General features: G+C 60.4%; 1 protein-coding gene across 1 annotated transcript; it reads left to right on the plus strand.

Annotated features, from left to right (window-relative positions):
* Positions 1-366: 366 nt before the first annotated feature.
* On the plus strand, positions 367-25,966 carry RTN4R (reticulon 4 receptor). The gene is made up of 2 exons (XM_021673948.2): positions 367-602; positions 24,273-25,966. Exons 1-2 carry the CDS (start codon positions 581-583, stop codon positions 25,670-25,672), a joined length of 1,422 nt encoding a protein of 473 aa, XP_021529623.2. The 5' UTR covers positions 367-580; the 3' UTR covers positions 25,673-25,966.
* The last annotated feature ends 864 nt before the right edge of the window (positions 25,967-26,830 follow it).

Consider the following 26,830-nt stretch of genomic DNA (forward strand, 5'->3'; position numbering starts at 1 on the left):
CCGCTCCAGCCCGGGCCGCCAAACCCTTGGCCGCCTGCAGGGGCCGCCGCCTCTTCAGGAATGCGCCGCCTTTGTCTGGGGCCGCGCGGCGCCGGAGCACCGGACGGGCTGAGCGCCTCCTGTGGCCCGGCCTGCACGCCCCGGCTGCTGCGCCGCCCACGCCCCCACCCCGGCCCGCGCCCTGCAGCCCCAGCCCGGCCCGCGCCCGCGCCCAGGTGAGCGCCCCGCCCGCCGCGAGGCCCCGCCCCGGCCCGCCCCCGCCCCGCCCCGGCCGGCTGAGGGACCGGGCGGATTCCTCGCGCGTCAAACCACCTGATCCCATAAAACATTCATCCTCCCGGCCCGCGCCGCGAGCGCCCCGCCAGTCCGCGCCGCCGCCGCCCTCGCCCTGCGCGCCCTGCGCGCCCGTGGCCGGAGCCTAGCCCGAGCCGGGCGGAGCGGAGCGCGCCGAGCCTCGTCCCGCGGCCGGGCCGGGGCCGGGCCGAAGCGGCGGCGCCTGGATGCGGACCCGGCCGCGGGGAGACGGGCGCCCGCCCCGAAGCGACTTTCGGTCCCCGACGCGCCCCGCCCGACCCCTACGATGAAGAGGGCGTCCGCCGGAGGTGAGTGTCCGCGCGGCGCCCGGGCCTGGCCGGCGGGGGGCGCGGAAGGGGGCGGCTCACCCCCTCCCCGGAGCCGCAGGGCCAGTCCCGGGCTGCCGAGGTGGGGGAAGCGCTGCCGGGCGGCCGGGAGGGCCACCGCAGTGCCGCGCCAGGCTGGGGCCGCGGGCGCCCCGGCCCCGGGAGGGCGGAGCCGGAGGCAGCAGGAAAAGTTGCTGCTTCCCGGGAAAGTTGACGGCGACGACGGGGCCGGAGGTGGCGGTCCGGGGGTCCCCGACGCTGGTCCAGGTCCCGGCTGGGGGCCGCGGGCTGGAAGGGCGGGGTCCATCCTCTGAGCGCCCCGGACACGAAGGGGTTAACGATCGGGTTTTTGCAGAAACGTGGGTACCGAGGGTGGGTGGGGGTGTCGGGCCGCCTCCACTCCTGCCTCTCAGACTGGGCTCAGAACCTCCCGTGTCTCTGAGGTCAGGCCGCAGTGGGATGAATGGGGGCGTTGGCGGCAGTAGAGGGCGTGGGGGACAGGGTTGTCCCAGCGCTTCCACCAGGGCGGGCTGTGAGAGGAGACAGCTATGCCCCGCCATCTGCAGCCCAAGGGACATTGAGAGGGTTGGCTGGGGGAGTCAGGGGCGGTGGGGCAATCAGCAACCCCGCCCTGGCAGTCCTTGTGGGACTCCTCCCCCCACACCGAGTGTGAGGTCCCGCAGTGGGGGCAAGGGAGGGTGGGCTCCATGTGAGTTGGCATGCCCTGCCTGGAGGGTGCCCCTCAGATGCCCACCCAGGCTGCCCTGCTGATGTTCATGGTGCCGCAGGCTGCACACACGTTTCCTTGCACGTGCACATGTCTACACCGACTGCACACTTGCACACCGCTGGTGCACATGCATGCCAACGCCGCTCCAGTGTGCACATGCACAAACGCTGGGTGCACACACGGACTCTGAGGGTGCATATCTGTGTCCTCGCCCTCGCCTGCACGCCCACAGCCACACATGCATGCACGCGGCATCCCTGCTGTGGTCTCCACGGGTGGCACATGCTGGGGCCCCTTTCACAAGACCCACTCCCGCACCCACATGTCCATGTGTTGAGTGGGGAGGCCGGGCCCACCTGCCTGCCTCTATGTCCTGGGGTTCTCCCCCTCAGTGTCTGTGTGTGCATGTGTGTAACTTGATATGCATCTGCACGTGTGTCTGTGCGCGTGATCATGTGTGCCTGGGGCACATAGGCATATGTCTCTTTGCCTCCGGGGTGTGGGTACCCCTTGTGTGCCTAGGTGGGTTGTGGCCTAATCTGGAGCAGAGGCCCTGGAACTTGTGTTGGGGGCTCAATGAATGCCCACAGCCCAGGGTGTGAGGGGCAGGGTCTCCCAGCCACTCCCCACCCACCAGGGCTGAGGCAGTGATGGGCAACGGTGGGCTGGAACCTGCCTGGGCAGGGAAGACTCATTTCAAACCATGAGGTCAACACTGTGGCCAAGAGGCCAGACCCTGGGCACACTTGGTGGCCACTGCAGCTTGGCTGACTGGAGCACATGACCCAGCGTGACTGCAGAGAAGCCCTGCCTCCAGTGCCTCAGTTTCTCCATGGTGAGGACCTTCTTGGTGAGGGGTTCTGTGGTGGGCTCCCCTGCCTTAGGTGTTGTGTAGGTGGACGCCGTGCTGCATGATGAGCAAGGGTGGCCCACTAGCACTGTGGCAGGAGCCCTGGGCTGGGGCTCGGAGTGGCTGGCCACACCTCCTGCTCCCCTGGCCACTACCAGTGCCTCATCTGTAGAGCAGGGACCAGCAGGTCATCCTTGCAGGTTGTGTGAGGGTGAAACATACCAGCAGAGGGGCGGCTGGAGCAGTGGGGCTGGCCAGTCTCTTCTTCTAAGCCTCAGTCTTCCCATCTATAAAGGGGGTACTGTTCCCCGTTCTGCTCCATTGAGGCAAGGAGGAAGCAAGCTCTATGCCAGGGGTGGGAATGTGTGGCCATCAGCACCTCGATCCCACCTGGCAGAGGGGCACGTGCAGGGCCTGCCATGGCAGAACCATGGCCTGGATTTGGGTCCTGGCTCAGCCACCTGCTGGCGGTGTGACCTCTGCCTCAGTCATCTTCACCTGCTACATGGGTCCATGTCAGGGATTATCCGGGCACTTCCAGGCTGAGGCTGGGTGGAGTTGGCCCAACTTTCCCCATGGAGCTCTGACTCCAGTGCTCCTGCCCTCAGAATGCCCAGAACACCTCCCCACACCCCCTCTCAGCAGAGTCCTCCTGGGACCTTTGCTTTGCCAGCTGGGCCCCTCACCCCATCCATTTGCAGAAGGGGCAATAAAAGACCTTGGTCAGGCAACTCAGGCCACAGGTGAGTGGAGGGGGGACAAGGCAAGGATGCTGCCCAGCTTGGGAGATACCCCCGCAGTTTCTTCACTCCCTCCCTGCCCTCCCCCTGTTCCTCACATGGGGGAGCTATGGAACCCCTGAACCTCAGTTTCCCTGTTCCAGGGTCCTTCCACTGGCACTGGCAGAAATGTAGGTTTGGGTCTCTGAAAGCCAGAGGGTTTGTGGAGGGTCTATGGGGGACACTGCCACAGGGGCTGGAGCCCTTGAAGGTGGGGGTAGGTCCTGCTGTCCTCAGAGGCTGGGGACTGGCCCACAACACGTGGAGGGGCTGGGATTTGTTTGCTGTTGCTGTGAGTGATAGGCGGGCTGAGAAGGCCAGGGCATGTGGGATGGTGCCCGCCCCTTCCCTCTGCCCAGGGACAGCACAGCTGCCTAGCACTGCCCCTCCTTGTCTCTGCCCCGGCCTTCAATTCATGCTTTGTGGCGCGGACAGCCATGTGCAGCCGGTGCAGCACCAGGAGGGTCCAGCTGGTGAGGCCAGGACGGGCGGGAGGCAGAGGAGTCCTCCTGCTGTCCTGGGCCTGTGGCCCGGAACCTCTCCCTGGGAACCTCAGTCTGTGCACCTGGGAAAGAGAGCAGGAAGCACAGGGGGAGTTCCAGGATGACCTGGAAATGAGCAAATGTGTGTGTGAGCCAGGAGCCCCGCCTGGCCCTGGCACAGGGTTAGTGAGGGCTCCTGGCACTTGGTTACTGTCTGATCAATGAGGTTCATGCTGTTCCGCCCCCATTCTGGTGGGCCCTGACCTCTGACCCCCACGCTGGCCTGCCTGACCCTCTGCAGCCACCCAGGGCATGGGCCTCGGGTTCCGCAGGAGCTGGCCTGGCCACCTGCTGCCTCTGCAGCTATGCAGATGCCTTCTCAGAGCCCTCTCTGTACCCCTCAGTGGCCCTGCTCTGCCACCTGGCTGCACCTAGGCCAAAGTCACAGGCACCCTCCTCAAAGCCAAATCCCAGATGATGCATTTTCCCCAACCATCCGTCCGCTTTCTCATCTGTTCATTCATTCATTTGTTCCTGGCCTGTCAGATTCTCATCTGAGCCAGGCAAATCAAGGGATGTGATCCTTGGCATCATGTATCTCTAGGATTAAATGCTTTAAAGGAGAGGAGGTCACAGAGTGGTCTGGGGAAGCCCAACTGGAGTGGTGGCCATGCTGTCCCACCCCGCAACTCTCCCTGCACTGTCCCTGGGGCCCAGCTGGGTCCCCCCACACCAGGTGTTCTGTGCTGCCGTTTCTTCTTTTATCACTGTATTTTAAACATTTTGCACATCGGGAACTATTCTTGTGCATCATGGGTTTACTGGTGTGTGTGGAATCCCTTCCCGAGAATGCACCATCTTTTATTTATCCAAACCTGCGCTGGCCTCCTGCACTGCCTGCAGCCACGGAGCTGGGCACCCAGAGATGCAGGTCTGCACAGCCCTCCTCATCAGGTCCGGGGCTTTCCATGTGCCCCTCCCCTGATGCTTGGGCTGATTTCAGGGGGCTCAGCAGCAGGGCCAGATCCCCCCACTCCTAGCCCACTGAGGCCTTTGACAACCGTGGGCCGGCCAGGTGGGTGATGGGAGTGAATAGAGCCTGTTTCCAGCTGTCAGCTCTCTGGATGGCCATTTGTGCAGTGGTGCCTTGAGGCGGCCTCTGCCCTGCTCTTTCACACAGCCTCTGGTCTTGCCCACTATTGCCTGTGGGGCCTCTTCTTCGGAGCAGCGGGGCATGGGGTGATGCTGGCAGCGTCCCGCAGCTGTATCCTGTCTGATGGAGGCGACCCATGGCAGCCAGACCCAGGAGGTGGAATAGAAAGGCAGGGATGTTGGCACATCTCAAGAGTGGCTTTAGGAGGGGCCGAGTGGGCACAGGTCAGGGTCCCCATGTAGGTCCACACAGGCCTGGAAGGCGATGAGCCCCATTCAGGGCCCTGGCACATGGAGCCAGGCTGATCTGGGAGTGGGTGTCAGGTGCCAGCCTCAGAGCAGCCTGCCCTGGGCCCCCAGGTGCCTCCTGGCTCTCCAGTAGGCACCCTGGCATTCTTAGCTGTCTGTCATGGGTCACAGTCCATGGAGTTGAAGTTCTTTGGAATGTTGGTGGGTTTCACATAAAGGCTTTGTGGTCAAATGTGGGACCTGCTGGATTAAATGGTGCTGATGGTGCTCCTTTCCCACAGGGCGTCTTGGGCCCTGTTTTGCTGAGGCTGCGCCTTCTCTGAGAGGCACCCCTATGCCATGCACCTCAGGGCCTGGTGTGCCCAGGAACCCGTTTTGGGAAACAGTGTTTGAGGTACCTCAGAGGACCAGAGGATGAGACCTGCGGGCCGCCAACAAGGGCCCGGGATGGGCCCTGCCACACAACGCCCGCACCCATGGGGCACCGAGTGGGTGGAGGGACCACTGCTTCTCCCAGCAGTTTGAGGCGATGTGCAAATTTAACCTTTGGATTTATGACTCTATTTCTTTGCAGCAAATGTCACGGGAAATGTCAGGCCAAGGCTGAGGCTGGGTGAGCGGCCCATCGAGGAAGGGGGTAGGGCTAGACAGGCTGGAGTGTCGAGGAGGGGCTCAGGCCAGGGAGGGCTCCAGGCCCCTCACCTCCTCCTGGGAGCCTTCCTGGATTGTCCCGTGCTTGCCTGGATCCCCAGCACCGTGTCCTCTGTTTGTCCCGGCTATCACGACCTTGTTGAGATGTTGCCTTTATTTGCCTTCTGCCAGGGCTCAGATGAGGCCAGCTTGGGGACATGCCAGAAGTCCCACCTTCCCCAAGGCTGGGCAGCCGTGAGATCAGCTTGTGCAGTGCCGGCTTGCTGTGTGACCTTGGACAGCTCCACCCTTCCTGGTCACCGTAGGCCTCGTCTGCAGTCCACGGCTGGTGGCCAGAGGTAGTGTTCCCAGCTCGGTGCCCTCAAGAGCAGGAAAACAAGTAGAGTCCTCAGTGTATGGGCTGTGGGGCTCTGGAGGAAGTGGGTGGGGGCTGAGTGCAGGGCTGGGGTTGCAGAGGGCTGACCCTTGGTGGTCCCAGGGCCTAGAGCAGGCCCTGCACACAGTAGGTGCTCAGTAAAGAGCAAAAGACAGTGCGTGGATGTGGAAGGTGGAGGTAGATTCCAGCTGGGAGTCCACAGTCCCCAGTTACATGCCCCCCCTTCCGCCGCATGCCAGATGTCATCATTCCAAGGCCCCAGTCTGGCCTGTCACCAGCTCTGCCCTGCTTTCCAGGTCTGGGAGGGTCAGGGAATGGTGACTGTACCCTGCAGCGTGCCAGGCCTGTGCACCAGCACAGGGACTCAGGCTCCCTAGTGCCCCAGCAGCTCGACATCTCTCCCACAAACACAGCTTCCCCCACTGCACACCTGGGCCTCCACATCCAGCCTGTCTGCTAGTGTCACGTCCTTCGTACCCAGCATCCAAGCCCGGAGTCCCAGCCTCTTTCCATCTGTCCCCAAAGGCAAAATCAGTATCAAACCTGCACCCCGTCTCCCGGTCCATCCCCTTTACTCCTCACTGAGGGCGGGCCTCAGACCTGGCCTCTATGCCCGGCCTGTGGCCATGGCCAGCCCCCACTACTCATTCCCCACCCGGGATTCAAGTGCTTCCCTAAGACATGTTTCCAGCCAGATGCTGCCTGCCTAACCTCCCCCATGGCTGCCCTTAGATGAAGTCTTGGGCCCTTTGTTCTCAGGGCCTGGGCTACAGGGTGTCATGTAGGAACCTTCTTTTCCATCCTCTCTGGGAAAGCCCCTATCCCTAGATCCCAGTGCCTGGCACCTGTGCCTCCCCATCTCCACATCACCTGAGGAGCTCAGGCCTAGCTTGAGGGTGCAGAAAGCCATGAAGGGTGAGGCAGCACACTGGCAGGGAGGGAGGGCCCAGGTGCCAGTGAGGAGGAGCCTTTGCACCTTCGTGGGCAGTGCCTGGTGCCTGTCTGTCCCTGGGTCAGCTCTGGGAGACCCCAGGGCTGGTGGCTCTTCAGGCTGGCTGTCAGGTGCAGATCAGTTGGCCCAGATGGCTGCACAGGGTCACGCTCTTTCTCCAGGGGAGCCACCCATCCTCTGAGCCTCCTTTGCCTGCATGTGGCTATTGTGAAGCTGGAGCGGTGGTCGGTGAGCACCACCCACAGGGCCTGGCCGTAGTGGAAGCTTGATTTGCGCAAGCTGGAGGCTCCTGGCAGATCTGGCTCCAGGGACAGCTCAACTAGCTGTGGAAATCGAGACTGGCGATGGGACCTTGGGGCCTTCTGGGCAGGGGTGGCAGGGCCTTCACCCCTGTCCTGCCCTTGGGGGGTCCAGGATGGAACCTGGCTGGCCTGTGTGGCCAGTGAGGACGGGCATGTGTGCCCTGCTGTACTACCTGGAGCCAGAGCCTCTGCAGAATCCTGGAGGGTACAGAGAAGGAACTTTTGTCTGGGGCCGCCCCTTCCCATCAGTCCTTCTGCCATGAGGGTCCTTGTAGGATGTCCTGAGAGACACATTAGTTCATGCCAAGGGAGCCCAAGTGACAGTGGGGCTGAGGGAGGGGAGGTCTTGTCCCTGCCTGGTCCTTAGGCAGAGTCCTTGGTGGTGTCAGGGCAGGGTGGGACTGAGCAGTGGGAGGGTGGCCACCTGTCTCTGGGCTCGGCCCCCACCCCAGAAGCCCCTTCCACCCACTTGGGGAACTCATTTGCCTGTGCGTGGCCGGCTAGCAGCACGGCTGTGGAGGGAGGGCTGAGAAGCTGGCCCAAGGTCGAGCGGAATGTGCCACGCTGGAGTTCCTGCCCCACCTGCCTCCACGCACGCCACCAAGAACCTGGGAGTCGGCCCTGGTGCCCCCTTCTTTGGAGAGCCCAGCCAAGTTCCCTCCCATACACTCTCCACAGGAGTCTCCGCTTCCCTCCCGGCTCTCCCTGGACATCCAGGCCCCCTTTCAGGGAGCATGGAGCTGGCTGGTCACCGCCCTGCCCAGCCCCAGGGCCTCTTCAGGGCCTCCCAAGGAATGAGGCTGTATGAGGTGGTACCCCATGAGCCCAGCAGGGATTGGCTGCTCGGGGTTCCCTTTGGGGCTACAGATGAGCCCTCCAGGGCCAGTGAGACAGCAGCAGGACTGCCATGGTTCCCTCAACTGGGCACATCCCTTGCCCTACCCGCTGGGGCCATGGAGGGCTGTGGTGTGAGTGTGGCCTGGCAGGTGAACCCCAAGTGTCCCCTGGGGAGGGCCCTCCCTTCCTCATCCTTGGTGCAGTTTCTGGCACCGAGGTGTACTCCCAGGGGACCCTGGGCCCGTCCTCGATGCAGGGGAGGTCCCCAGGGTCACTTGCTTCTTCCTTCATTCTCTTAGCAAATGCTTCCTGGCCTCAGTTCCAAGACAGTCCTGTGCTGCGAGGCAGGTACCTTGAGATTCTTGACACACTCTACCCCTAAGAGCCCCAGATTCCAGGGAGACACGCGGAAGCCCACAAGGTCCCTGGGAGTGCCAACGGGATGGGGGTTGAGGACTCTGAACCCCCCCACATTAAGTGCTCATGGAAGCCACACTGGCCCCAGGTCTGAAAGAGGAGCTGAAGCTGCTGGCCTGGGTGCCGAGGGGGGCTCCAGTGTCCCCTAGCGGAAGCCGAGTGGCTGCAGGACAGCCCACCGCCCGTGTGAGACAGTTGAGGGGCTCTGGTTTGGGGGAGGGCAGGTGAAGAACTTGTGGGTCTGGAGGGGAGCAGAGGGAGGGTGGAGGCTGCAGAAGTGGATGGTAGGGTGAGCCCTCCTCAGCCCCAGCGGGAGGCTGCCTGCGGCTCTGGTGCTCCTGCGGCCTGACACGTGGCCCCTGCACACCCAGCTGCGTCCAGGCTGTCTTTCATCTCCCTGCCTCGGCCCCAATTTATGTCAGGCAGAGGCTGACACAGGGACGGGTGTGACAAGTGTCTGGCTTCCTATTTGAAAATTGGCAAAAGGAAAACTCTCCCCATAAAGGTATTCTATCTACATACCTCCTGGATGTCACTGCGAGGACCCGTCATGGCTGAGACAGATGGCGGCCCTAATGGACTCCATTCTTCACTAGCTGCTAGAGCGGAGGCTGGTCCCCTGGGGTGGCCTGAGGCAGATGATGGGTGGCGGGTGGAGCACCAACTCCCTGCGAGCCCTCCCCTACGCCCTGGCCTGCCCCCAACACTGACCTGCCCACCAGGACCTCTGTCACAGCCAGGGACTCCAGGGGCAGGTGACCTGGACACCTGAGGTCCCAGTGGTTCAGCGCCTCCACCCTCCTGGCTGAAAAACAGTGCACGCTGGACCCGAGCCTTGCCGCATGTCAGGACCGCCCCTACTCCCCCTTCCTGGCTGAGGTATCACTTCCTCCAGGAAGCTACCCCAACCACCTCACCTGAAGGCGCCACTAGTGTCCCCTGCACGCAGAGCACTCCAGGAGGCAGGGTACTCAGGATCCCCTGGCCCCCAGATCGCAGGGAGCTTGATGTGACAGGACAGTCTCCATCACTGCCTCCGGGTCTCTACGTGATGAGGACCCCAGGGGCCAGGGGAGTCACAGGTTACTCTCCGGTGAATTGGGGGGAGGGAGGGGCTGCAGTCCTGCACAGCCCCTGTGGCTCACTTTCTGCCTGGGGGTCCACCATGTTCATCATCCCCACTTGCATGGGGCTACCCCAGGCCCAGGGTGAGGTCAAGACCCACCCAGCCTGTCACTCATGCTCACCAAGCTGATGCCCCTCCCTGCCTGAGTACTCCATGTGCAGGAGTTTATGGGCCATTACCCGGCCGGGCTCCCATGGTGGCCCTACTGGGTCTGAGGATGGACACCTGAGGCAACACAGTGGTGCGGACAAGGAAGGGATTGGGAAGGGGCCAGCCTCCTTAGGGGTGGCAGGGGTGGGCCTGGGGGAGAAAAGACCCTGGAGGAAGTGTGTCTGGGAATAGGGCAGGGCATTCTGGAGGGGGAGCTCCTTGAGCAAAGGCCAGCAGGGACGATGGCTTTGCAGCAGCAGAGCCCCGGGCAGTGCTGGCTTCAGGCGGGGGATCAGAGCCAGGTAGGATGCCAGCAGAGCCCTTCCTAGCTGCAACTTGGCCTTGGAGCTGGACTTTTCTTCTCTGTGGGGTGGGGATGGTGGTCCCTCTGGGGGTGATGTGAGAAGGTCCTCCAGGGAGAGGCCAGGTGCAGGCTGCCTCATTCTGGGTGGGTGGATCAGGCATTTCCTGTGCACCTACCATAAGCCGTGTGCACCCCCGCTATGAGGTGGGCCTTGTTATCTCCATTTCCAGCTGAAGGAACCAGTTCTGAGAGGTTGGAGGCCTACCTGAGACCTCCCCAGGCAGAGCCAGGGCCCCCCCAACCCCTGGCCTGTTTCCAGGACTGCCCTGCAGGGCCGATCACGATGGGCAGGGACCCCGGGGCATGGGGGCTCATGGAGGGGGCTCCTACCACCTGCAAGACAGGCTCACCCACCCTTCCACCTGTCCCAGTGTCAGCATGAGACCAAACAGACAAACGAAAAACACACTTGATTTTACGAGGTCATGTTTGTTGTAGAAAATCTAGAAAAATACACCAAAGTTTTAAGAAAGAAGTTGTATTAGTCTGATCAGGCTGCCCTGACAAAATACGGTAGACAAGGTGTCCTACACAACAGAAGCATATTTCCTGAGAGTTCTGGAGGCTGTAAGTCTGAGACAGCATGGGCTGGTTCTGGTGGGGGTTCCCTTCCTGGCTTGCAGATAGCCACCTTCTCACTGTGCCCTCACAGGGTGGGGGAAGGAAGGGTGGAGAGACAGGAGGGCATGCGTTTTCTGGGGTCTCTTTCTCTTCCAGGCCACTAATACCATGGTGAGGGCCCCAGCCTTGTAACCTTATCTAACCCTAATCGTCTCCCAAAGGCCCCACTTCCAAATACCATCACACCGGGGTTTCGGGCTTCAGCACGTGAACGTGGGGGAGACGCAGACATTGTAAGAGAAGTAAAGCCATCCGTGATGCTACTTAGAGACAGTGCCCTTGGCACGAGGTGCCGGAGCCATGCCCCCACCCTGGGAGCATCAGTGCCTCATGGGCTGTGGGCCAAGGCTGTCTCCCAGGGCAGGACATCCTGGAGAATGCTGTCTTCAAGCTGCATAGTCTGCCACTTGCTCTTAGTGATAAGCATTTAGTGCATTCACATGACAAGCATTTATGGAGCACCTCCTGTATTCACATGACAAGCATTTATGGAGCACCTCCTGTATGTGGACCACCAGCCCCTGTGGAGCACAAACCTCAGGGTGCTTCAAGCAACAGAAAGGCCTGCTAAGTGGGCCAGCGAGGTGTGGAGTGGAACCTGGCAGTGGGCGGAAGGTGGAGGGGCATCGAGGAGACCCTGGGAGCGGGTCCACAGAAGTACGTCACCCAGACCCAGCCCTCCCATTTCTCAAACGAGAAACCTAGCCAAAAGGCACAGGTGGTACTTTAGTAGGGCCATGTGGCTGGGCATGGGGATGACTGGGCCTCCAGGCCTGCTGCAGCCAAGATGAGAGTTGGAGAAGCAGCCAGTGGAGGAGTGGGCAGGGTGGGCGGGGCTTCCTGCAGGCCTGGCCTGGGAGGGAGGCCCCAGCTGGCTGTGCCCCGTGGGCTGCAAGGTTTTAAATATGCATTAACAGAAGAGGTTCTGAGGCCTGGTCCAGGGGACTGCCCTGAACAGCCTGAGTCCCCGGACCCTTCCCTGTGAGGCTGGGGGAGGAAGGAAAGGGGATGGGGGCAGGTCTGTTGTAAAATCATCAGGACAATTTTAGGAGAATGGTTTATGCCTTTGAAGGTTTGAGAAACCACCGTTGGGTGGTCTGGGCGGGCCACGAGACCAGCTGGGTCCTGGGGTGTCCTCTGTGTGATGAAAGGTCAGGCTGCCCAGTCTTTGGGGCTTACATGGGGGGATGAGTGCAATGTGGCCTACGCATGGCCCCCTGACCCCTGATGACCCTGTGTGGCCTTGGGCTTGGGGACCTCTCTGTGCCCTGGGCTCAGTGGAGTGAGTCCCAGACAGACATGCTGTGGCCATGAGGCTGGACTGCCCGGCCTCCCTGAGGGCAGCTGACCCCCTTCCACTGGCCCTGCTCAGTGGGGCGGTGCCTTAGCCTCAGGAAGTAGCCGAAATACACTGACCTCGTTTTCCAAGAGGCAGCAGCACCTGGGCCTCCCACCCTCGTGGGTGAGAAGCCGCCAACAATTTCCATCCCAAATTGATTTCAAATAAGGAAGAGTTATCACACACAATCATATAGGAATAATTTATCACTTGTTAATAAAAGAGCAATTACTTATTCACGTTGCCGCTGCATGCATGCCTCGGTTTGGTTGCGGGGACACACTGGGGGCTTTCATGGCAGCTGAGACTCAGCCACGGTCAGGAAGGAGGCCCAGGGCCGCCCACCCACCCCAGTGCCAGGCGACCCTGCCAGGTGTTGACCATGCACCCCTACCCCCTGCTCCTGAGGGACCCTGGCCTGGAGTGGGGGCTCGGATCTGTGACAGGGAGGGGACAGGAGCAGGCAGGGGTAAGGGGAAGCTGGGAGTGGGGCTTCATCGCAGGGTGAGGGCTGGGTGGGGTGGGCAGGCAGGAACTCTGAGGCTGGGCGAGGGGAGCAGTTGCCCGGCCTGCAGGGAAGGCCTAAGCACAGAGCTGGATTTTTAAGCCAGAAGCTGCCTCTCCAGGTGTCTGGATTGCAGAGTCTCTGGGGCCAAGAGCCCATTGTGTCCCACCCTCGGCTGAGCAGGGGACAGCAAAGCAGCCGGGATCCTCCCTGGCCAGACGCCAGCTGCCCCGGGGCTGTGCGTCCAGGTGCTCTGAGCTCTCACCGTCCCTCCGTCTCTTCCTGCACCTTGGAAATACCTGCTTCTAACCCACATGTCTCTGCCTTCTGGAAGATACACTTTCTTTTTTTCGTTTTATTTATCTCTGTTTTCTGAGATTTCAGTGCCAAATATGCAGTTGTTTTTAAAACAATAACATTCAGTCAACACTATATTGCACAGGGTTAGCACCTGCACCCAGCCTCGGAGGCTGGTCTGGAGAATGGGCTCAATCTGCCCCTGCCCCAGTCCTGGGAGGCAGCCACCGTTGCCTGCTCCCTGGCTTTGCCAGCGGTTGCCGACACATTCCCACAGCTGCTACTCCAGCTCTGTCTACTCCAGCACACTCCCCAGCATGGCCGTCTCGCTGCCATCAGTTACATTCCCAGCCAGTGTTTCCCGACCCGGGTCACATAAATGATCTTCACAATCCTGCCGTGGGGTAGGTGACCTTCCTTCTCCTTCATGGCCTTTTGTTTTTATTGAGGTTTACAGTTGACCTTTCTTCCCCCATCCACCACCCTCATGGGCTTACCCTTCCCTACATCAGGGCTTCTAATGGGGTCTCATTTTTTTCCCTGGATAAAGATTCACCCCAAGCACTTATCCTGCTGCCCCGTAACATTTCCCTCCACCACCTGTTGAGGTTCCAGTTAATGCTTCCTGGATCCCACGTTTTCCTCTTTCTGGGTTTGCACCTCGTTTTGGCTGAAGCATAAGCCTGACTAACTCTCTGAAGGATACAGTGAATCATTCCAGAAGTCTTCCTGTATTTACAAGTATGTTCAAGCTGGATTGTCTCAGTCCAGAATTCCGTGTTGAAATTATTTTCCCCTCAGAGCTATGAAGCTGTTGCAATTTTGTTTCCTGGCATCGAGTGTGCTATGAAGAAGGCCAATACCACGTTGCATCTTCCTTTTTGTGTGTTTTTTTTGGAAAGTCTCACTCTGTCACCCAGGCTTGGAGTGCAGCGGCATGATCATGGCTCACTGCAGCCTCAAACTTCTCAGCTCAAGCAATCCTTCCACCTCAGCCTCCCAGGTAGCTGGGATTACAGGCTTGCATCATCATGCCCAGCTAATTTTTTAGGTTTTTTTTTTGTAGAGACAGGGTCTCACTGTGTTGCCCAAGCTGGTCTCAAATTCCTGGCCTTAAGCGGTTTTCCCACCTCAGTCTTCCAAAGTGCTCGGATCACTGGTATGCATCGCTGCACCAGGCTGCATGTCACATCTTCGTGACCAGCTTCTCCTCCTGGAGCTTCAGGCCTCTCTTGACCCTCAGGGGCCTGAAAGTGCACTGTGAATGCCCAATAGAGGACTGGGTACTCAGCTTTGGGAAGTTTTCTGGTATTATTTCTTTGCTAACTTTTCTCCGTTTTTTGTTTTCTCTTCTGAAACTCCCCTTAGGTGTTCAACCTGTATTTGTCTCCTGAATCTCATTCATTTTTTTTTCTCCTTTTGTTTTGCTTTCTGGAAGATATCTTTGACCTTGTTTTCCAACATTCGTATTGATTTTTTTTTAATTTTAGTGATTCTATTTTTAATTTCCAGGCACTCTTTCTTTTTGCCTGATGCCTCCTTGTTCATAGTACCCTCTTCTTGTTTTAAATCTCCTTTGTGCCTAGGAAGATGCAAATTAGATGCTGCTTTTAATTTTTGTCTTTTTCCCACACTGCCTGCTTCCTCTAGTGTCGTTTCTCCCTCTTTTTCTGCATTGATGTGTATTCCAGATGCCTGTTGGTCACTGGTTTTCTGGACACTTCTTTGAGGGAGGCTGGTTGGCTGCTCTTTTGAGACGTGGCTTGTCTTCTGCCCATCGGCTCCAGGTGCTCCTGGGTGCCAGCGATGGAACCCCTTTCTCTGGGTGTTTCTCCAGGGGAGCAGCCTGCCACTGTGCTCCCCACCCGTCACTCTGCATCACCCTCATTTTAGTGCGTCTCTGGAAGGAGGAACACATGTCTCTCATGCAGATCCCTGTGTCTAACACATGGTGGGTGAGCAGGGGAGGGGGACCATCAGTGCCTACTGAGAAGCCGCAGCAACTCGACTGAGCACAAGCCTGGTCTCTCGTGAGACGAATCGGGCTGCATGGGCCCCAGGCCTGTCCTCCAGCCTCCTTTCTCTGCTGGGGCTGAGATGGCAGAAGCAGCGAGGAAGTGGCCCCAGGTGGGTTTGTAGCACAGCCTGGCTGCTGCCCCCTCCTCCAGTCCAGATGCAGCCAGGCTTCTGCCTGCCACATCTCCATGATAAAGCAGGGCTACTGCCAGGTCAGGCCAGAGTGGCCTTGCAAGACCACTGGAGCAGAGGGGTCCTTGTGGCTCTGAGACTGTGAGCTGTGCCTTGCCTCCCTGGGATCCTCACCTGAGACAAGGCTGACCCAGGTCCGAATGGCAGGCCTCTGGGAAGGCAGGATGCTTGCCCCGGGGCCCAGGCCTGGGTAGGGGCTGGGTGGGGTTTCTTTGGGGTCCTGGGGGGAAGTGGGTGCTGGCATCTCGTTGTCCTCACATCACTGGTGTGGGGACAGACTTGGAGGGGGCTGGCAGATTGTCTGCCTGCTCTGTGAGGGGGTGCAGAGGCTGCATCTGAGCCCAGGGCTGCAAGACCCCAGGGCCCACCCTCAGCCATCCCTGGGGAAGGCAGCCTGCGCTGAGGTTGAGGTGCTATGGGGGATTAGGGAGCCCAGAATGGCTGCCCCTCCTTGCTGTGTCATCCCTGGAGCTCACGGTCTACGCTGGTCTCCTGGCGATGATAATGGTGATAAGGATATTGGTGATGAGTATGGGGGTGGGCAAGGATCTTGGAGCCCCGATTGCATGCACTGTCTCCTGGCCTCACAAGATGGCCAGCAAGGTGCTTGCCTCAGTGCCTCATCTGAGTAGTGGGGTTGACAGTCACCCCCTGACTCTACTATGGGAGGCTGCAGCACAAGGATGTCATGAAACCTCCAGGAGTAAGGACAGGCTATACCTTGGGCTGTCCCAGGAGTCCAGGGGCCTTTATCCCTCACTCCCCCTCCCTTATCCTCTTCCCCTCCTCATCCTTGGGCCAGGGCCACACAATACTGTCCCACTGCTCACCTGGGGTTTCCTGTCTTTGTGTGAGGTCAGCCCCAGGCTGCCCTCTATCTAAGGACCTTGCACAGAGCTGGTATGATGGTGGTAATAATGATAGTGATGGTGATGAGGACAATGATGGTGATGAGGATGAGGATGGCGATGACGGTGACAAGGATGAGGATGGTGATGATGGTGATGATGATAGTGATGGTGATGAGGATGAGGATGGCGATGACGGTGACAAGGATGAGGATGGCGATGATGGTGACAAGGATGAGGAGGGTGATGATGGTGATGAGGATGATGGTGATGGAGACGAGGATGAGGATGGCGATGATGGTGACAAGGATGAGGATGGTGATGATGGTGATGAGGATGAGGAGGGTGATGATGGTGATGAGGATGGTGATGGTGATGATAGTGATGGTGACGGGGATAAGGATGATAGTGATGATGGTGATGAGAATGGTGATGGTGATGGTGACAAGGATGAGGATGGTGATGGTGATCGTGATGGTGATGAGGACAAGGATAATGGTGATGATGGTGATGATGATAGTGATGGTGGTGATGGTGATGAGGATGGTGACGATGGTGATGAGGTAATGGTGATGATAGTGACGGTGGTGATGGTGATGAGGATGGTGATGATAGTGATGGTGGTGATGGTGATGAGGATGGTGATGATCATGATAGTCATGGTGATACTGATGGTGACGGTGATGAGGATGGTGACAATCATAGTCATGGTGATACTGATGGTGATGGTGACGAGGATGGTGATAATGGTGATGAGATCATGGTAATAAGGATGGTGATGATAGTGATGGTGATGATGGTGATGAGGATGGTGATGATGGTGATAACGATGGTGATGGTGATAATGGTGATGAGATGATGGTAATAAGATGGTGATGATAGTGATGCGATGTTGGTGATGAGGATGGTGATGATGAGCATGTTTGCAATGATGATAACAAGGACAGAAATGCCTCTGCAGCCTACTTTTTCTTCACAATCTTGGCCATGGGTCTGCAGGAGTAGCCAGGTCTTAGGCCATGGAGGGTGCTCCAGGGCATCCTGTTTGCAAGCAGGGACTGCACTCCCTTTCCTCTTGCTTCCTGGACCAAGTGTTCTCATCTTTAATATTTCTTTGTTCTTAACTGTGAAGATCCTTTTAGCAGAGGCTGGAATCCTGATGTCCTGGGAAGCACATCGACACGTCCAGGTCACCTCCTTCAAGGCCCTGACCAGCCCAGGGAGGCAGCTTGATGTTAATGGGTCATAAGCCACCTTGGTGTGACCTGGCCAGAGTCCCTGGTACAGGGTACAGGGAGGCGCCTCAGCGCAACCTCTGCAAGGTTTCAGGGTGAATAGACTGGCATGGAGGGGCGCTGGCCCCAGAGACCCCCTACTTCAGTTAAACCACCGCCCTCCTCAAAACTACCTGCACTAGATTCATCTCCTCTGAAGTGCCACCCAAGTCCTTTCCTCCCAAGCCGGACTGTGTCATCCAGCATATCCTCTGCTGTCCCCTGCTCCTTACAGCCATTTTGTTCTGTGTGTGTATGTGTGTGCGCATGTGTGTGTGTGTGTAATCCCAGCTACTCAGGAGGCTGAGGTGTGAGCCACCCTTCCCGACTTCTTTGTGTTAAGTTGTCCTCTTTTATGCATGTTTGACTGTGAGCCTCTCGATAGCCTCTTTTGCAAAATGATGGTTTTTCTTTTGACCTGCAGAGTATTTCAGTATTTCTGAGTCTCCTTCTTGCCTAGGACCCCTCACCCCAGGCCTCCATGAGATGCTGACCTTGCAGAACTCAGCCTGCACTGAGGTTGCTGGGCTCTATTAACCTGGCTATGTGACTTCAGCAGGACCGTGGTCTTCTCTGACCCTTGGTTTCCTTTTCATTAGGCGGGGGTTTGAGTGAACTCTGCTGGGGTCGTTGTGAGGGTGAAGGTGGCAGCACCCACACCCGGCTTGCTCACAAACCAGGTCGGCAAACTGTTTCTGTGAATGGTGTGATACTAAATAATTCCAGCTTTGTGGGCCACACAGTGTGTCATAACAACTCAGCTCTGCTGTTGTCGCGGGAAAGCAGCCATGGACAATGCGTGAACACATAGGTGTGGCTGGCTGCCAAGAACACATCCTTTACAGAAGCAGCAGCCAGCCCTTGGGCCAGTTTGCCAGGTGCCAGTAGAATAGGAGGCCTGAGGCCTGAGGCTCTGACAGGGGTTCCACTCTGGCCCCCGACTCCGAGCTCTGGTCTCGGCTGGGGCGATTCCAATGGGAACGTCCCAGGCTGAAGAGGATCCTCTGCTGCCTCTCAGACCCCTCATCCCCTGAGGAGCGCTGGATCCCACTGGCCCTGCATGGCTGAGCTTCTCCGTGGTCTTAGCAGGCGCCATTCATGTGTCGTGGGCTGGCCGCTGCCCCCAGCTCAGTTTCTAACGTGAAGGGCTGGGCAGTCCCTGGGACAGCTCCAATGGGAGCCTGTCCAGCTGCTCTCCTGCTGACTGAGACTGATCTGAGGCTGCTGAGAACGAGCCAGCAAGAGCCTCAGGACCCACACGTGTCTTTCAACAGCAGAATAAATTCTGCTCGGGCAGAGGCCGCTCGCCTGCCTGGTTGATCATGTTTTACAAGTGCCGAGGGCACGAAAATGCATGGGGATGTGCCCACCTGTCTTCCTCCACTGCAGTGGCGGGCAGACCCACCAGTTGGGCCTTGGCTCCTGGGAGGGGCTCGCATCCCAGCGACCCTCTACGGCTCAGTGGACTCTGCCTGAGCCCTGACCAGCCCCGGGGGCTCTTACTGTGTGTTTCTGGTTTGCACGCCTATTGTGTGCACCCCAGGGTCCATTGCATGCATGGAGTCTGTGCTCCTGCCTCGTGCACCCTGAGCACATGCTCTCATACTTCCTCCTGCCCTGTCAAAGCCGACACTCTGGGCTCACAGGCAGTGGTCAGCCTTGTGCATGCAGCAGATCCGGGGACCTGGGGCAGGTGTGGGAGGGCTGGGGCTTAGGTCTGGATGCTAGCTCATGGGAATGGACGTGGCCCTGCAGAGCTAGGCACCAGGTACTGGGCAGGGTCAGGCAGGCAGATGGGCATGGGGGGCAGGTGTGTGGCAATGCTGGGCCCAGGCCTGGCTCAGGGTGCATCCCCAGGGTGGGGGCATGCCAGCCACCGGCCGCTTCCTCATTAGCATCCTCTGGGGACTCAGCTTGCTCTGGCTGCTGGACCGAATTAGCTGCGGGACCAAGATGAGCCCTTGGTGGAGATAGGATTCTCCAGATAATTAGGCAGCGGGTGTTTGTTGGCTCCTGATGGAGCATGGAAGAGCAGGGTGGGCTCTCGCCTCCTGTGGGGCAAGGGGGAGCTGGCTGAGTAGGGGTGGCTGAGCCTTTACTGCCCAGCAAGGCCTTTTAGCACCCCTGGGACCATGAGGCTGGGAAGCCTGCTAGCCCTGGGGCTGTGGCTTCTCCTGCTTCACTTATTATTTGTCTGATAATATCTTTAATTACAAGATTTTGTGTACTTTTAGGCATGTTTCTTGTAAGTAGCGTATGATTGTGTTTGACCTTTGGTTGTGTTTGCTATTGATTATACCCACACCAGTTCTCACGTTCCTCAACCTGACACCTCCTCCAAGAGAACTGGCCGGACTGAAGGGCCCAGCCCTGGCCTAGCCTGCCGGCCCTGGACCTACCCACATCCCGTTGTCTCGGTGAGCTCAGCATCACGGGGCAGGGACAAGCCCTGCTCTCCAGGGCAAGGCATGGAGCCGAGGGGGCTGACGGAGCACCAGGCACACCCGGGAGGCCAGTTCCGAAGGCTCTGCTGACACTGGGCCTCAGTTTCCCCCACAGCATGTAGCTAAGTCCGGTGCCCTCTCACCAGGCAGGTGTCCTTGCCGGTTATTGACCTGGCCTGCCCACCCCACCACTGCAGCCAAGATCAATAAGGAGCAGGGGCTGGTGCCCACAGCCCCAGGAGATGTGGGGCCCCTCAAGGGCAGACTGCCCCCACCAGGAGTTGCTGCCAGCCTCCTGCCCCCACACCCAGAGCCCTGGAAGGGCACAGGAAGCACCATGGGAATGGAGCTGCCCTTGCACGTGTCTGGGGGCCTGAGGATGGACGGTGGGTGGGTGTGCATGTGAGAAGTAAGCGAAGATGGGGGACAGATGGATGGGGGGCGGGGGGAGTGAGTCAGTAGTGGAGGGCCAGGAGTGGGGAGCAGGCGTGGGAGGGGTGCCCTGACCCACTGTGGTGTGGGGATGACACAGGCCCGCCACCCCCGCCCGGAGCTATTTCTGGCCTTGGTGCGCTGAGCTGTGGCCTCTTGTTCTGCCTCATAACTGCGGTCTGTGACGTGACCGCCTCACGGGGACATGGCTGTTGTCCGAGAGGATCCTGAGCTGACTGATGTCCAGGCTGTGCTACAGCTGGCCCCACCCCTGGCCCCAGCCCTGGGAAGCAGCCGCTCAGAGCCTCCCTGGAGATTCCCCTCCCAGCCACCCATGGCACAGGAGGGCGCTGCCCGCCTCTCCGCATGTGGCTGCAGCTCAGCCCTCCATGCCCTTCCCCATTACTATCCAGGCCACCAGCCTCTATGCTTGGGCAGGACAAGCCTCGTGGCCCCTCCGGGCAGCACTGTGACTCCCTCCCCTGGCTGCTCCTCCTGGGTAGTCTGGGGTGGGATCAGGCAGGGCTTAACCACTCACTGTCTCAGTTTCTTAATCTGTAAATGTATTGCTGACTCACATCTTTTTGTAGCAGATGATGGGACCCTCCGGTGATCCCAGCCCAGGGGTGGCATTGGGGCCCGAGGGCGCCAAGCTGCGCATGGATGAAAGCTGGTGTTCGGGGACTCCACAGCTGCCTGCCCTGTGCTGCCTCCTGGCCTCACTGGGCAGAGACAAAAGCATCCCTGTGGGACCTCAGCCCAGGCTTGGCGGGGCACGGAGGCAGGCAGGGCCCCAGGAACAGTGGGGGCCAGGGACGACATGAAGAAGGCCATCCCTGCTCCGCTCAGCTCCCTGGGCTGCTGGGGTGAGCTGCTGACTTCAGCAGCCGCCTGCCTGGAGCCTCCCACCGCGGCTTCCCCATCCCCCTTCTCCACCCCTCCCCTCTGCTCCTGCCCTCCTGGTCCTCCTCCCTCTGGCTCCTCCCACCTCCTCCCCTCCTCCCTCCCTCCCTTCTCACCCGCTCCTGCAGTGAGCATGAACAGCCCTCTGCTCACCGCAGCTGGTGGTGCAGGTGCCCACCTGGGCCGATTGCCGCTCCCATCAGGGGGATGCGTCCTGGACTGTTTGCTGCCCAGCCTCCTGGGCCTTCAGCCTGGTGGTCCTGGGTCCTGCCCTGACCAGTCTGGCTGCTGCAGGGAGAGGCTCCGGTTGGTATCCAGTCACTGTCCCCCCTGGGAAAGATCACAGCCTTCCAGGCAGGACAGCCAGCCCTCCCCGCACTGTGGCTCCTGAGCCAGGCCTGGGCTGAAACAGGACCTCCCAGCCATGACCCAGCTCTGACAGCAGCAGGGCCATCCTCTGGGGGGTCCCAGGAGGAGACCCTGGAGGAAAGAAGAGACACAAATTGGCCTGGGATGGTGGGAGAGGCACAGAAGTACCAGTCTGTGTGCAGCTTGGGGGCCTTGCAGGTTCAGGTGGCCGCAGGGCCAGCCTGGGGGGGACAGAGGGCAGGCACACCCCGTGCAGTTTCTCTGGGAAAGCTGGGGCCGTGGCAGGGCTGGTTGCTCACCCTACGTGCAGGGAGCAGGAAGGACAGAGCGCATACTGGATGCTACGTGAGAACTGGGGCCAGGGTGAGAGTGGAAAGAGAGGTCAGGGAGGCAGGGAGGCCAGGTTGTCTCTGGAAGGACACTAGAGTATCCTGTTGGAGTCGGCCAGGCAGGGAGAGGAGAAAGGTGGGCGAGATGGCCAGAGAGGCCTGGTGGCCTTGAGGCTGCAGAGCCCACGGGGACAGATCGAGGCCATGGGCCAGGGAGGTTTTTTGGGGTAGGGAGGGGCTGCAGTCCACCATGGGGACAGGGAGGAGGCTGGTGAGTCACCAGTCGGGCCCCTGGGGTGGGGTCAGAGGACGCCCTCCCACCACCTGCCTGGGTCTCCCTCATCCCAGGGCCCCAGCTGTGAAGACAAACCCATGCCACAAAGTTGGGTTTGATTATCTCATAAAAAGATGCCCCCTCCTGCTCGCTCAGCAGAGGGGTTGCCATGGAGACCAGCGGGCAGGCCCCAAGGGGGGCCGGGCTGGAGCCAATTACCGTGGCTGTAGTGAGAAGAGAGCCCACCTCACCCGACCCTCAGAAGTTGGTTTACGAAAAGCAGGAACCGAGCCGTGTCTTTGTGCCCGATATCCACTTCCTGGCAGAATTGATCGCCACGTGGCCACTCCCCAACATCCTCCCTTGTCCCCCCCACCCCACCCCTGAGCCCGCGCCACCATGTGGCTCAGTCCTGGCACCTCACTGGGGTGTGTTTAGAGTGGACACAGCGGCTTCGGGAGGGAGGAGATTCCTGAGCACAGGGCTCTGTTCCGGGGGAGTGAGCTAAGCCCTGACCACAGCTGAACTCACAGCCCATAGCTTCGGGCCTGGAGCCACAGGACGGTGGTGATGTGGCGGGCGTGGTCACCATGCATGGCTAGTCTTTGGTGGGTGCAGTCAGTTGCATAGTATGGTCGGTGACAAGGCTCAGGTGGTGACCCCCACAATCAGTGATGTGGTGTGGTCAGTAATGTGGCAGAGTCCCCCCGACAGGCACCTGGGGCCTCCACCCATCTGGCCCCGGGACAGGAAGTGCCATTTACATAGGACAGTTTCCCTCTGGTGACAGCAGGTGAGACACCAGTGGGGAGCTGGCATGGTCAGGCCCCACCTTCCCAAGAAGAGTGTATAGAATTCGAGCAGAGGGGTGTCCGCCATTGAAACAGCACCAGGGCCAAGGGCTTTCCTCACCCAGCCCACCCAGGGTGGGGCCTCCAGACCCCCATCCCTGGGCTGCCATCTCCTTGGTAGCCAATAAATGGCCCTGGGGCAGGCATGGCATGGGAGGCCCCCAGGCTGTGGGGAGGGGGTCTCAGGACCTGCGAACCTGAGTCTGGGAGGACGCACGTGATGGGTGCCCACTGTGTGTGCTGGGCTTGCTGGGCTCTGCATTTGGGGTTTCTGCACTGTCCGCCCAAGTTGAGAGTACCCCGTGGGGCAGGGGCCCCAGGGTGGTTTGGAAGACCCCGGGGTCACAGTTCTGGGTCAGGGAAGCTGGCTGCAGTCTGCTTCTTCCTCCTGCCTGGCTCCAACCCCAGCACTTAGCCTCGTGTCTGCAGAATCCTGCTCAGGCAGCTGCTGAGGAAGGTGTTAGCTGTCAACGCAGGTGTTAGCTGATAACTCAAGTGTTAGCTGATAAGCCATAACCCTCCCAGGGGGATTCACATTTTAATAGACTCACTCCTGAAGGCGGAAATCAGCATTAGAAAGGGGTGGGGGCTCAATGGCGGAAGGAGAGGCAGGAAAGCTTACTCCGGGGTGATTGGCTCCGCTGGTGAGACCAGCTCTGGATACGGCACCCCAGCAGGGGCTACTGCCCTTGTAGGGCCTTGGTGAAGCCCCAGGTGTGTCTGACCCCACAGTGGAGGAGGGGGTGCAGGTCCCGGGGGCTGGGGGGATCCCACTGGGAGGCTGTCCCTGCTGATGGCATCTGGGTGGGAGGGGTGCAGGCAGCTGGCACTGCAGGGGTTGGCTGGGGAGGAGTGAACTCCTCCCAGGGAGGAGATGGAGCAGAGAATGAGGCCAGGGGGCGGAGGCTGCAGGAGGGGTTCCTGCCAAGTTAGGAAGTGCTTAAAAGGAGGAAGTGTGGAGGAGGGAGCAGCCTGCCTGGGTGGCTGTGGGACGTGACTCCTCCTCCTGAGCCCTGGACACACTTGCCCTCTGCCCCGGCTCTTGGGCATCCAGGCACTGTCTCTGGAATAGCAGAGGTGCCCAGAGGGACCCCAGCCCCGTTGCAGTATTTCCTAGGCCTTGTGGGTGGAACCTCCACTGGGCCCCCCAGGACTCCTACAGTGTGGGCTCTGTATCACTGCAGTCCTGAGGAGGTGCCTGCAGTCTCGAGTGCCCATTTCAGGAGGCCTTCAAGTGAGTGCCCCTGGTGACCCGGCAGGCCGCTCCCGAGTATGTGAGCACTGGACGTGTGGTGTAGGGAGTCTGCAGATGTGGCTTCCAGGGGGAGTGTGTGGCTCCGAGCCATGTTCTAGCCCAGCGTTGGTCATGTGGCCTGTGAAGCGGGGACCCTAACATCCCAGTTCCCAGGGGTGGTGGCCACATCTCGGTCCCAGCCCCAGGAGCTCCTGAGACCCAATCCCTGGGGCCACCTGGCTCCAGAACCTCCAGCTCCTCCAGTATCCCTGCCCCGCCTGCTAACCACCCTGTCCTCTGCCTGTAGGGAGCCGGCTGCTGGCATGGGTGCTGTGGCTGCAGGCCTGGCGGGTGGCAGCCCCGTGCCCAGGTGCTTGTGTGTGCTACAATGAGCCCAAGGTGACAACGAGCTGCCCCCAGCAAGGCCTGCAGGCTGTGCCCGCGGGCATCCCAGCCGCCAGCCAGCGCATCTTCCTGCACGGCAACCGCATCTCACATGTGCCAGCCGCCAGCTTCCACGCCTGCCGCAACCTCACCATCCTGTGGCTGCACTCGAACGTGCTGGCCCGAATCGACGCGGCCGCCTTTGCCGGCCTAGCCCTGCTGGAGCAGCTGGACCTTAGCGACAACGCGCAGCTCCGGTCTGTGGACCCTGCCACGTTCCACGGCCTGGGCCGCCTGCACACGCTGCACCTGGACCGCTGCGGGCTGCAGGAGCTGGGCCTGGGCCTGTTCCGCGGCCTGGCTGCCCTGCAGTACCTCTACCTGCAGGACAACGCGCTGCAGGCGCTGCCTGACGACACCTTCCGTGACCTGGGCAACCTCACGCACCTCTTCCTGCACGGCAACCGCATCTCCAGTGTGCCCGAGCGCGCCTTCCGCGGCCTGCACAGCCTCGACCGCCTCCTGCTGCACCAGAACCGCGTGGCCCACGTGCACCCTCACGCCTTCCGTGACCTCGGCCGTCTCATGACGCTCTATCTGTTTGCCAACAATCTATCAGCGCTGCCCACCGAGGCCCTGGCACCCCTGCGTGCCCTGCAGTACCTGAGGCTCAACGACAACCCCTGGGTGTGTGACTGCCGGGCGCGCCCACTCTGGGGCTGGCTGCAGAAGTTCCGCGGCTCCTCCTCAGAAGTGCCCTGCACCCTCCCCCAACGCCTGGCCGGCCGCGACCTCAAGCGCCTAGCTGCCAGTGACCTGGAAGGCTGCGCTGTGGCCGCCAGGCCCTACCACCCCATCTGGACCGGCCGGGCCACCAGCGAGGAGCCACTGGGGCTCCCCAAGTGCTGCCAGCCAGACGCCGCCGACAAGGCCTCGGTGCTGGAGCCTGGGAGACCGGCCTCGGCAGGCAATGCGCTGAAGGGGCGCGTGCCGCCTGGTGACAGCCTGCCGGGCAACGGCTCCGGCCCACGGCACATCAACGACTCCCCCTTTGGGACTCTGCCTGGCTCTGCCGAGCCCCCGCTCACCGCAGTGCGGCCCGAGGGCTCCCAGCCACCCGGGTTCCCCACCTCAGGCCCTCGCCGGAGGCCAGGCTGTTCCCGCAAGAACCGCACCCGCAGCCACTGCCGTCTGGGCCAGGCGGGCGGCGGGGGCAGCGGGACTGGTGACTCAGAGGGCTCAGGTGCCCTGCCCAGCCTCGCCTGCAGCCTCGCCCCCCTGGGCCTGGCGCTGGTGCTGTGGACAGTGCTGGGGCCCTGCTGACCCCCAGCAGATATGACAGCGTGCTCAGCAGCCAGGTGTGTGTACATACGGGGTCTCTCTCCACGCCGCCAGCCAGCCGGGCAGCCGACCCGTGGGGAGGCCAGGCCAGGCCCTCCCTGACGGATGCCTCCCGCCCGCCACCCCCATCTCCACCCCATCATGTTTACAGGGTTCGGCGGCAGCGTTTGTTCCAGAACGCCGCCTCCCACCCAGATCGCGGTATATAGAGATATGCATTTTATTTTACTTGTGTAAAAATATCGGACGACGTGGAATAAAGAGCTCTTTTCTTAAGCTGTGGCTTCTCAGGCTAGGGTGCTGTGGGCGGTGAGAAGCAGGGGTGGGCGCTGGACGGGCAGCCTCTCCCCCATCACAAGGTCCCAGAGGAAGAGGAGTTGCCTGGCACCATGGGCGGGGCAGCCTGGGCCAAGGGCAGCTCCAACGCCAGGTGCCCCTGCCCCCCCCAGCCACACAGATGGAGTGTGCTTGGTGGCTGACATCATTGAGTCTGGCTGACGGAGCACACGCCAGGTCCATGGGTCTGGACATAGCAGCCTCTGTGGGGACATTTGCTCTGAGGCCCTCCACCCCAGTCAGCCTGCCTGGGCTGCCCCCAGGGGGAGACTGAGGATGAGGGATGCTCCTCCTACCGCTGGTGGGTGGCAGAAGAGGAAGGTCCTGAAGGAGAGTTGGACGGGTCAGGCCTGGCCTCAAGGCCCACTGGGGGCTCCACGCACCCTCACACCACAGCTGGTGGTCACACTAGACCCCACATGCGTGTGCCTGGGGCACCTCCACTTACACCATGCCCACACCCCAAACACAGGCCCTGGTGGGTCTGCATGTCCCTGCACCCATGTATGCATACACACATGCAAACACAGCATGGCAGGGAACACACGTGCACACACGCACACACAGCAGGGCAGGGAACACACATGCACACAGCAGGGAACACATGTGCACACACATGCACACACAGCAGGGCAGGGAACACGCGTGCACATACATGCACGCACCGTGGGCTCTCGAGCAGCCCACATCCAGGCAGAAATATGCACAGGCACGATTTCCCCCGGCCTGGGCCGAAGAGGACTCAGCAACAAAAGGCAAGGTCTGAGTGGCCAGGAAGCCTTCCCAGGGAAGGGCCCCCTCCCC

Source organism: Aotus nancymaae, unplaced genomic scaffold, assembly GCF_030222135.1.
Source record: "Aotus nancymaae isolate 86718 unplaced genomic scaffold, 86718_ANA_hifiasm-v0.15.2.pri h1tg000049l, whole genome shotgun sequence".
Taxonomy (NCBI): Eukaryota; Metazoa; Chordata; class Mammalia; order Primates; family Aotidae; genus Aotus; species Aotus nancymaae.